This window comes from Dermacentor silvarum, chromosome 8 (genome assembly GCF_013339745.2).
Source record: "Dermacentor silvarum isolate Dsil-2018 chromosome 8, BIME_Dsil_1.4, whole genome shotgun sequence".
Lineage (NCBI taxonomy): Eukaryota > Metazoa > Arthropoda > Arachnida > Ixodida > Ixodidae > Dermacentor > Dermacentor silvarum.
In genome coordinates, this window is record NC_051161.1 from 63365448 (window position 1) to 63377565 (window position 12118).

The 12118-nt window shown below is 42.7% G+C and overlaps 1 protein-coding gene across 2 annotated transcripts in view; it reads right to left on the minus strand.

Annotated features, from left to right (window-relative positions):
- Positions 1-717: 717 nt before the first annotated feature.
- Positions 718-12118, minus strand: part of LOC119461327 (iron-sulfur cluster assembly scaffold protein IscU-like) — a 25003-nt gene continuing 13602 nt past the window's right edge. Inside the window, exons 1-5 of one of the 2 annotated variants that reach the window (XM_037722595.2) lie at positions 9032-9198; positions 8313-8426; positions 7706-7816; positions 2482-2560; positions 718-829 (exon numbers count right to left, since the gene is read on the minus strand). In XM_037722595.2, coding sequence (XP_037578523.1) covers positions 720-829; positions 2482-2560; positions 7706-7816; positions 8313-8426; positions 9032-9121 — 504 coding nt within the window. In that variant the 5' untranslated portion in view covers positions 9122-9198 and the 3' untranslated portion in view covers positions 718-719. Of the gene's footprint in view, positions 830-2481; positions 2561-7705; positions 7817-8312; positions 8427-9031; positions 9199-12118 lie in introns of those variants that run through there. The other variant, XM_049672474.1, reaches the window with a different exon arrangement.

Below are 12118 nucleotides of genomic sequence, written 5' to 3' on the forward strand. Positions count from 1 at the left end.
TTTTGATTATTATCGGTTATAAAAATAAAATTTTCGTGGCACTTGAATATTGTTATAAGTGCGTTCGACTGAACCTACTAATTCTGGGCATTTTCCTATAGCGGATCTATGGATGAGAGATGAAATTACACCTTACGTGGTCTTTCTACCTGCAAAAGATACACTAATTTAATCCTCCCTTGCACTGGTGCAAAATTTATTTGCTCCCTACGAGTTCATAAAACCACATTCACACACAATGTGCACACGTGCTCTGTACTCATAATGCATGCTTGCAGGATGCTCCATTTTAAAAAGAAAGCTTTGTTGACGACAATTTTGATGTTCTACAGAATGCTTGCCTTCTTGTGTCATGCAAAAATATATATATAGAAAGTCCTAACTCGAGCTGCAGTAAACAGGTTAGGAGTCAGTCGTGAATGGAAATAGTTATGCAATGTCAACACTGTCAACATAGCTTAATAACAGAAAGTTCACGTACAACTCTAGAAGCCACACATTCCTCTGTTCAAGGCTACTTAAAACCTTGCTCTATGTTGTCAGATGAGTGCGTGTCAGAAGAGTTGTTGCCATGTTTAAGGTAGGGACAGCATACATTCAACTTCAGTTCATCTCAGCAAACTGCTCTTTATTCTACTGTACAAGAGAGGCAGCTATATGTCGATGACACGTCCAACAAAGTTTACTTTTCTGCGACCTAAACAAATGTTAGCAAACCCTCAGCCATTACTGCTTGCAGAGGCATCTGCGCCTGCCTTTGGTATTTCCTGCTCACCCCGCTTTCGCTTGTAGTCGCTGAGAGCTGCCTTGATAGCATCTTCGGCAAGCACTGAAACGACAGAACGAGTTTAAATAGTTGTACAATTTATCACAATACAGTTCAGTAAAACAGTGCCAGTTCAGCAATAACAAGCAAGATATACAATTAGTGAAACTAATGACATTGTAGTTCGCAGACCAATAACTTAGATGCACATTAAAGCAGCAGCATGCGACACGTAAAAAATAAACATTACTCATTAAACACAGTTGAGCATCGTGGCAACGCATGTGCCATACACAAAAATATATTTGTGGACCTGTTAGCATGCAGACTACCTGCAAAGGCTACAAATCTATATACCAGCAGTATCAGACTTCTGTGTACACATCCAAGTGCACTTTCAGGCTCTGTTGAAATAGAGCAAGATTTTCAGGTTCTAACACTGTGTACAAACTAGGTTAGCCCATCACCTTTTAAAGCACCAGTGCTTCCTTTCTACAGTCTTCATCTGTTAAATAATGCTACTATATTTGCATGCTGCAGGACAACCTATAGCAGCAAGAACAAATGTGTACATGTGACAGCACATGGTCCTAAATATGATCAGATCACTGTTTGTAAGATAATAAACACAATTTTTATCTGCACAGTTATTCACAAAAAAAATATATGCAGTAATATTTTATGCTTGCATCCGACCAAACCTACATAGAGAGAAATATTTTGCGCATAAAAACCTGGCAGCACCAGAAAACCTGGCTTTAGCTATTCTGCTCACTTCACCGCAAACCTGCCATTTTTTCTTCACTGTGATTCTCCCACAGAAGAGATTAACGATGCAGGAATAATACACCATAATTTCCTAAGTGTGCCATTAGGATGTTGCAAAATTTTCAACACGCTCAAAAACTACCCCAAGTACGCTAAATACAGACAGAATTTCAATTTTCCCTACTTTCGAACTTAATAAAGTTGGCAGCTCTCTGATATAATATTACGGACGAATAAATATGAATGCATGAGCAAGTGTGGCTGCTCTCACAAACTGAGCATGTGAAATTCTTCCTGTACTGCTCAGTTTTACATCGAATAAAATTGGAACAGCTCGTTCATCTTTATTTCTTTCTACTTTACCAATCAACTTAACTTCTAAAACCAGAAACCACAACTACTTAGTGAAATAAAGCTTGTTAGAAAATCCAGTGTGTGTTCAGGAATATTATCTTGCAATACATACTTTACACAATACAATACAACACACATGGGTACAATACAAAACTAAAACTTAAATTCTAGAACCTCATAATCCATCTCAATATCTACTTCCAGTGCAGCAAAAGCTATGGGACATGCTAAGGCAAACCATAGTCTGCAACAGAATTCTGTTCCATGGTTTAGCACTGGTTATACTGCAGATGTTGGAGGTTATGGTACTGGAACACCATTTGCATGGTGCATTGTCAGCTCTATGCTCTTCATTACTGGTGGCAAAGCTGCAGATTAATATGTTGGTTGCATCACGGGTTTACAATATCAGTACATTGGCGTCTCTGATTGGCCCAGATGGCTCGTTGCTTTTGCTGCGCTGCAAGTACAGTGTGTAACAGAGCATAGTTCTTCAAATATTTCAGCCAACATAAATTCTTGTATCACAACATAAGTGCACACTGTGAAACTAAAAGTGAAGTATGGTAATAATGCACAAAGTGTCTATTTACTTGAGCAGTGAAGCTTGACTGGAGGTAGGCTCAGCTCTTTAGCAATGTCGGTGTTCTTAATCTTCATAGCTTCATTTACCTGAAATAAAGAGCAGCAACATGACATTCAAGGTGGACATGGCTTACACCGCCTCAGAATTGTTGTACTGTTTATCACAAATTGAAACTGCTCACTAACATAAGCAGGAACTTGTACTAGTAACTCTCCTTTGTTTCACCATAAAGTAAGAATCAAAGCCAAAGCGCACCGTCTGTTGAGGAATGTCTCTCCCACCAAGGCCACACTGCCAAACGAAGTACAAATGCAGGCCTCTTCCTCTCTACAATCACCCTCTCTCACATCAACAAGCATAATGGGCCAAGCACGCATTACTAGGCCCGACAGAACATCCTCCTAAACTACGCACAACCAGTGAATACGGCGCATAGAGTTTCCAAATGGCTGACTGTGAACATGAGTGATTGTGCACTGGATTGGATTAGCTCAGTGACCCTTTACCTCATTTAGCTTTATGAATAGCAAGAGATGTGAAAGCGCTCTTCCCATAAGGTGGTGGCTACCCCCACTTGACCTTCACAACTTCTCTTCACGGTGGCCTCCAATATTGCGTGGCGCAGCTCATGCTAGAGCAGCTTTGTAGCAGTTTACCTCATTTGTAGCATGGATGAGGCAGCTTAAATGAAATGTAGCAGACTAGAGCAATTGTAGCAGCATACCTACCACTGCCAATTGCACTGTCTAAATGCAGTGATCTTGTGCATCAGGGACATCATGGACTGCAACTGTGGTGATGGGATACGAATTTAATGCAAATTTCGTTTTGTGTTGAGTGCTATGTAAAATCTACCAAATCATGTTTTAACACCACTTTAATTATAATTTACATCAAACAACAAGCGAAATCAGGCAAGTTTTACCACAGACCTCACAAGAGGCACTGACTGCCAATTTACCTTGATCACTGTTATCAATTTGCATCCAGTTTCACAGCTCTATATGCTGGGCCACGCAAATGAAAGAAGACGGAAGCTAGCGTCACATGGACTTAAGCACTGTAATTGAGCCTTGGTTCCGCTAACACCCTCTGACTGTTGCAGGTGGTACTTACTTACATTAAAGATCCATTTGCCTAGCTTTGGTGGTAAAACAGGCGTAATTGTTAAAATGTCGATAGTATCTGTTTTGATTGGGGAGATAACTGACTTAAAGTTCATCCATCTAAGTTAAAAAGTCTCACACAAAGAACTTGAAATGTGCAAAGCACATCACAAATTAATGTGAATGCCATCACTTGATTTTATTCTACCTTCTCTGTGTTCATAGGCCAATAAACTTGACCACGATAAAACACACATAAGCAAGAGCCCATTCACTTTTATTCTCTCTGGATTCTTTAACTTGGCAGGAGGGGGCCCCAAAATTTGCTATAGTTCTTTTCCTTCAATTCTAGTGATTTCTTTGCATTGAAAGTGGTAGACAGTGGCAGCACTTACGCTGCACTCGTATTGGGCTTACCACAACCTACATTCAACTGCAATGCTTCTACTCCACGCAAAAGTCAATTGGCCAACCTTTCAAGCAGAGCTGTGAAGTCGAGAGTGGTTCTAGTGATGCTGACACATACCGTTCTTCAATTATTTTTATCGCATTTGCAGTGATGCTACTGCGGACTTCTGATTTGGAGCAATTTTCGGAGCACCAGAAATTTCATTTTGGAGCACTTTGGAGCAGGCAATTTGGCATTTGGGAGCAACACATTTTTTTCACATCCTGAAGTATTTCGAAAAAGCGAGTTGCAATTTACATTCAAAGACCTGAATAATTTGTATGCTCTTAGAGAAGCTGGGTAAACATTTCCATCCATTGCAGATCTCGTGGAGAAAAAAATGCTTTTCTGTGCATGCAACACACGCACACAAGTTGATATTGTTTCATATATGGCAAGTTTTCCCAGATGTCATTCCGTATATCCAGAAACAGAAATGATGGACACATTGGCGGCATGCAGTTATTATAATCACATGTCATGCTGCGCTTCAAACAAGCTACAGTAGAACCCCGCTGTTACGTTCCCGGGTGCTGCGTTTTCCCGCCTGTTATGTCGTTTTCGGCTGGTCCTGGCATAGCTCCCATAGGACCCAATGCATTGGTAACGCCGCTGTTGCGTCGCAACTGTGGGACTGTTCCCGCATCATGTGTTGAGAACTGCCACCCCGCACCAGCCCGAGCGGCCATTTTGACTTTTCATGTCACTTGGCTTGGTGGCTTGACGATGGGTTTCACTGCCCAAAGTGCCGGGGGCGACACCTATGATGTATTTTCGGTTTACGCCAGCAAAAGCATGGCCTTTGAGATCCGTATTTGCTATCTAAAGATGGTGTCAATGACGCGTTGGGGCCCTAAATTGGTAATGGCGCATAGATGTTCAGTATAAAGTCCAAGGGCAATAACGCCATCGCCGCGCGCCGTATGTGCGAGTGAAAGCGTGTGAGGGGAGCCGACGACCGCGGCCAAATCTCGCGCGCGCAAGAAAGAAGAGCGGGGAGGACACAGAGGGAGATTCTAGAAAGAGGAGGCGTGCCTTCTGTTGCGCTCGAGGCACCGGCGAGGGAGCGAGGGAGGGATATCGGGCGGTGTTGTACTCTGGCATCAACTGCGTACTGCGCGGCGGTCGCGCGGGCCGTATCGTGAAAGCGATCTGCGTCGCGTCTAGGCAGTGTAGGTGCGTCGGCGGCTCGTAACTTTGTGCGTATTGTGTGTTCTCGGCGCTCAGTTTCCGTTGAAGCGATAGACAGCAACACGAAGGTCACTTCGTTCACTGCTGCTGCAGCACTTCCTCACGCCAGCGTTTGACAGCGCGTGTCTGCGCTCATCGAGAGTGATGTGTTCATGTTTGCCTGTGTGCACTGACACCATGCTTGTTAATATAGTTAATAAGCGAATGCTTACAAGTTTATACGGACGATAAAACAACTATCTTTACTTTGTATAGCTGTGTACTAATTTGCAATGGCAATCGATGCTTCGGCTTTCAACGAAACTACGACTTTCTTTCACACGTAAGAATTAAAATAATATTGTGTGCAGTTCAACACTACTCTCATTTCTCAATTTTTCCTGTTTCTTGGCTCTTGCGTTTCCCGGCTCTTACGCGTTTCTTTAACGGTCCTGTGAAAAACGTATCAGCGGGGTTTCCGGAGTAGATAACGTCCGCCAATGAATCGCCAATTGACTTTGAAGCCACGAGCTTCAGCACAAACCGCACTTTGCCGTCGAGCCGCCTTGCAAGGAAGACGCCACATCGGCGCCGTACGTGGCACTGTGGCTTAATCGGGACGCATGCGCTAGTGCTGTTTCGTCTACTAAGGTTGTAACCAACGCTCCTTTATAGGAGGCGTTGGTTGTAACCAAGGAGGTTGGTTGCAACTAAGGCTTGCTCTACCGTCACGTTGCACGTTTTAATTCCCCGGTGGTGGAATTGTCGGCAATAGACGCCGTCAAGTCTGAGACTATTTGGCGCAGTTAGGCGCAATTTTCGTCGATTGTATCAGGATGGCGCAGTAAATCTCATTTGGCGCACTTTGGCGCAGGAGTGGAATCACTGCATTTGTAATAATTAGCATTATCTCGGCATTGTGTGATCACTCAGTTCACTCATTGTTAACATAGCTGTCAAAGTGTTATGTCAAACACTGTCACATACAGCATAAATTATCACGGTTGCATGATCTGCAACACACTGGTAAATAGACTGAAGCATAGGTGAGTATAGCAGCACCATTCGAAAGGTGCTGTAACCATGGCAACTACATTATCAACGATTTCAACAGGCTTGGCAATCATGGCACACCAACTTCGCTTATATGCCCTGCTGCCATTGGCCCCAAGGGGTAGCGCCATTATGAAAGTGAAACTATGTACAGAGAGCTGCAAAAATTCAGGTAGAGGGCATCGCTTCTCTCTTGCATTTTGAAGCTTCTGCATCCATTTACTCTTGTTTGCCTGTATAGTTAGTTTCGCTCTTACCTCTTTGATAGATCTAAAGCAAATACAGTGGCTTTAGGAAAGTTGCAGGGCCCTTTATAGAATTCAGTGCATGAGTGGCAACAGTGCGAGAAAAAATTCCAGGGAGGAGAGAAAACACTCTTTTTTGTTTGTGATAGTTGTTTCTGCACTCAGTTATTTCATTATTAACTAACTTGCACAACAACAAGTTGCTTAGGCTGTTTTGTATACTATAAAGCAGTACAGTAGCCCTCACACCTCTGTTTTCTTTTATAACATGAAAATCAAAAAGAAGTTGTGCTTTCTGGGACTCTACTGTAAAGACATTCCATGACCACAAGTGCCGCACATAACAGGCATTACCATGTTGCTGATATGCAATTAATCATACACAAAGCCATTACTAATATAATGACATAATTTGTCAGCACTTTCACAATATGAACACAAAATAATGCAGTGTCACGGTTAGATAGATAAATTTTTCCTTTTCATAATGCTGAGGTCCCAATTCAGACTGCTCATATATTTTCGTCTAAACACAGTTCATGCACAGTTTTCCATTAGGCATGGCGCTGAATTCAACTATGACATCTGATGGCACAAGGCTACTGGGCACTCGCATCAATTTCAATAGCCGCATGTCCATGTGCTCAACCTAATACAAGCACTTCCGGTCAGTGCATGCTTCTATCCATGCCCCTGTGGCTTAACTAGTTAGCACCTGTGCTAAAAGTGAAATTAAGATTCTTGGAGAACCTTGAATCAGGAACTAGCCTACTTCGAGATTCTCCTGGTTCACCATGAAGGATTCAGCACCAAGGAGATGGAACTACAGAGCAACACAAAAATTAAATTAAAAAAACAGGAAACAGACACATCAGCACGGCTTCCCTATCACTTACGGAAAGGAAAGCCAAGTTCTTAGTTAATTTTCTGTAATTTTGTCACATCACAGACAATGTTGTATGCATGTCCATGAAATCTCTACCAAGTAATAATATTCAGTTGAAGCCAGAGACAGTTCAGTTTTTGTGTTAATGCTAATCCTGTGTCATCTGGTTTGCACCAAATCCTTCGTACAGCTGTTGTCCATCAAGACATCAACATGTGAGCATGATCCACAGAAAAGTTTGTCATGTAACCTTAAGCAGCAAATTAGAGTGACGAAGCTCTCTCCCAAGCACTGGTCGACAGAAGCTTAAGTGAATAACTTACGTTCTTTCCCTTTATCCATTCAGTTGCAAGGGAGCTGGATGCAATGGCCGATCCACAGCCAAACGTCTTGAACTTGGCATCAATAATCTTGCCACTTTCATCCACCTTGATCTAAAGTGAACAAATCGGTTATGTTCATGAACAGTAATTATGCATTTCATAATTAACTGGAAGGATAAATGTACAAATTACACTCCAAAAACAATTAAGGTGTGCAGTGGGAACTAATCTGGTAAAATCGGATGCATTTCGTTATGTCACATCTCTCCACTATGTCAAGATCTAGTTCAAATTAGCAATTCAAGACGCTGCGGCACGTGGCATAAGATAACTTTTAAATTTGCAGTTAACGGGTTCAGCTTGAAGCACAACTAAACAAGCAGTGACGTTTATATGCCCACAAGGAAGTTAAAGGCGAGTCGCGTGAAATGAAACTAGCACAACAAGTTCGGAACGGCAGTTTACCGCTACACATAACAGGCATCATGAAACGTGATGAGTGTGCGACGCTGAACAAACATCGCTGTATTCCGCTACCACCGTCATCCTGTGTCGTCGAAGAAGCGTCGATTCCGAAAGGACGATCACAACGATCAATAAAGTTTACCTGCAATTTCATGACATCTCCGCAGGCTGGGGCGCCGACAAGACCAGTGCCAACATTCTTGTCGTTCTTATTGAGCGATCCAACGTTGCGGGGATTTTCGTAGTGGTCAATAACCTGAAGATGAAAGAAGAAACACGCCAGCACGTAATAGTTTCGTTACGCCAAATGGTTTTTGCTAAGTGGAAATTAAAAAGAAATACTATTCGGGATCTTTAAGTGACGTGCGCTGACCTTCACACACGCCGGCACGAAACGGGGAGACTTTAGCAGATGCGCCGACTAGTTCGCTAACCACCGAAGTGGTTGTTGCTAAGGGGAAATTAAATAGAAATACTATTCGAGATCTCTAGGTGACGTGCGCAGACCTTGCCTCAGGACAGCAGTAATCGATTTCGTTTGCGGCCGACGCTGTCACCTCACCTAAGTCGGTCATGGCAACGTTTGCCATGGTAAAGCCCCTCCATACGCGTTTTCGCCGAGCAAAAGCGGCGGCGGCGCGTGGATGGAGGGGCTTTGGGCCATGGTAGCATCGCGATGAACCATCGAATTAAAGTATCCGCTGAATAAGCTCATAAATCTACGTTCCATGCTGAGTAAAGTTACAATAACTTAAAAATCATCGCGTTAAGAGGAGGCAATGTTAGACAACTTTATAATCAGTCAGTAAAACCACGCAGGCCGTGGTGCGCAGTTCGCGAATGGCACGGTGCAGTACTTGCCTTCTCGTGGTAGCTCGCAGAGGATACAGGGACGATAGCCAATGTTTTCCTTGCCGGCGACAGAGACCTGTGCAGCGTTCGCATAAACATCACGCGACACAGTCCTCAATCGTCTTCGGAGCAAAAATTTTTCACGCAAACTTCGAGGGTCGGTACTTCTTACAAGGGAAACTGTACCTTCCACAGTGCAACGAAAATAAGCGTAGCGGTGGCGTTGTGAACTAAAGTATGCGACCGAGAGATGGCGCTGGCAGAATCGAAACTAATATCATCATCATTATGTAGTGAGCAATATGGCCGCTGCGGTAGCGGTTCGTAGGGCTGGTCGCGCTGCTCGCTCGCTGCTTTGGGGCGTTTTGTTACCGCTTTCGGGGAGGTATTCGTGTGTACTGTACTCTAACATGACTACAGATATCTTCATTATGTCGCCAGGTGACCGAGAGGCCTCAACTGGCAATAAAACACTTCAAACAAGTAAGCTCACATTGTTTATTGTCAATGGTGAATGAGGCAGTACATGAGCACAATTTTCGTACAGCTCAGGTGGACTTAATGTTGTCCGTCACTGAGTTTACAACATACAGAAACACAGATAACCATCTGTTTATTGGGACCCAAAGCTGAAATCGAGCGAAGTTTTCTCATCGTGTTCGGCGTGCCGTAAAGCAGGGAGAACGAAGGTTCAGTCAGTGACATTTATGCTGAGCTGCCCTCGTACTTGGATTGCGTACAGTGCTGCTTGGCGTTTTACATTATCTGCGTTCGACGATTTCAGCTAGATTAAAGAAAGGAACACAAAAATTGCTCGGCAAAAATGTACTGTCAGCAAGATAAGCTCGAGCTGCAATGTCTCACTTCTCTCATAACACATTGGCGAGAGGCACGAAGTGTAGGAGGGGGGCGTTATGCTAAATTTTACATCACATTTCCTGCTCTTGATATTTTTCTGCTGCACATTTAGTGCTCAGGTGCGGCAGCAAAGGCTTTGACACAAGTGGAGCACTTGTAAGGAAACCAAGGAACGTTATGGAGACAGCAGTGCTTACAAGGACTTCTGGAAATATTGTGTGAATAAACAAGGGCACTAAATCAACATATAAGCAAGCCCAATTAATGCTCACAGATCCTTGGAAAACGGAATTTGTGGTTTCATGGTGAAAAATAATCTCGGTATATGTATTCAAACAGAGCAAAGAGATGAACACTTCAGTTGAGTAACAGGTGACCAAGGGAAGCCTCAGCTTGGAGCCAGCGTTTCACCAAGCAAACATATTTGTGAGGGCCGAGACGAAGACCAGTTCCCACGCTGAGGTTTCCCTTGCTCGTTCACTGTTGATTAGCTGAATGTTAAGCTGAACTTATTCTGCGAATACATTTCAAAATATTTTTGGGAGCACACCGTGCGCAGGTTTTGTCATCTGCTGTTTGAAGAGAAAGAAAATTTGCTTTTAGTGATTTCTCAAGTTTGTGAAGTATGAAATAGGCTGGCCGGTTGTGTGAGCTTGCCTTTTCTAGCTATCTCTTATGGTGCAGTACTAGCCTAGTTATTTATTTCATGCAAACTGTATATGAGCCTCTTGTAGTAAGCAAATGTAAAATCATGCGCATTTCCAGATCTAATTCAAATCCTAGCACTTGCCATGCTAACGTTCCCTTAGATTTTGTCATGTCATATAAATAACTTAAATTGGGCCAATAATATAGAGTACGTTATTAGCAGTGCTAATCGCATGCTCGGTTACTTATGGCGTAACTTTTCCAAAGCACCGTCTGCTTTAGAACTACAGCTTTACAAGACTAATTCGCTGGAAACTTGAATATGCATCTGCAATACGGGATCCCAGTCGCGTTAATCTTATTACTTCACTTGAACTAGTACAAAATAACTATACTCGTTTCATTATTTCTAATTATAACCGTTACCGCGAGTATAACTTCAATGTAAACTGGCCTAGCACTCATTCCACTAGCTAATCACCGTAAAGTCGGCCATCGTTTGCTATTTCATAAAATTTCTATCACACCACACTTCATGACGACTTCATACTGCGGCCTCAGTGCATTTCAAACTGCGTCAATCATCGCAGTAAGGTAGGAATTGATTCATGTAACACGAAGTCTTTCTTTCATGCCCCGTACATCTCAGAAATGGAACCACCAAGTATCGTATCCATCACAGATAACAAACTTTTTTTTGCAAAACATTAGCTAACATTGTATAATCAGGAGAATCATTATGTTACAAGAACTCACTGCACTTGTTTGTTTTACTCTACTACTTTGTAACCACTCCCCTCTTTAATGCCTGTGGCCCTGAGGGTACTTTAAGCAAAAAATAAAATGAGTTTCAATCAACATGAAGTGTCATTTCCTTAAAATTGCATTAAGCGCGTTTGATCATTTTAAAATTCTTTGCATTTTCATGTAACAAATTATCGTTGTGAGGGAGCATGTGATACTTCGTGGTACTAATGCCCGTCAAATTGATTTGCAAATAGCAGATGACAGAGTTTGTGCATTAGCAAGTGGGGAGCTTGCTACATTGTTTCTGTTCTGGTCGTCATGGCTATAATGACTGCAAAAGAAACAAGTTGGGACTCAACATGTTACTTCTCCGATTGTCATAAAGCGCCCTTAAAAGCAACTAAGCTTGTATGTCAAATTTCTCATTCCCGCTCAGTATGATACAGAACTGTAGACTGCTGTTTTCCTAATAGGGGTCACACCTCTCTATCTGGTAAACTTCCAAACATTTCATAGTGAGGCACGTAGTTCAAGAGGACCTGTTGTCATTTTGGCGGCAGTTGAGCATCTTGTGGCTTAGCTTGGGCAGCATGCAGACCAATAATCTCTCTTTTGTCCGTCTTCCTGAAAAGAGAAATGACAAAGCCATGACACACAAGCAAGCAAAAAATGGTGAAACAAAAGTTAGTCCCATAAATGAAGAAAAATCACGGTTCTAGTTGAAGTGTTCAGAAACATACCCTGTGAGGATTCTGGCCCTTGATGTTACTTCCAGTGGAGACACGTTCACGGTTGACTTCTATGTCCAGAGACAATAGAGTCCAAAGGGATGAGTCCAAATAT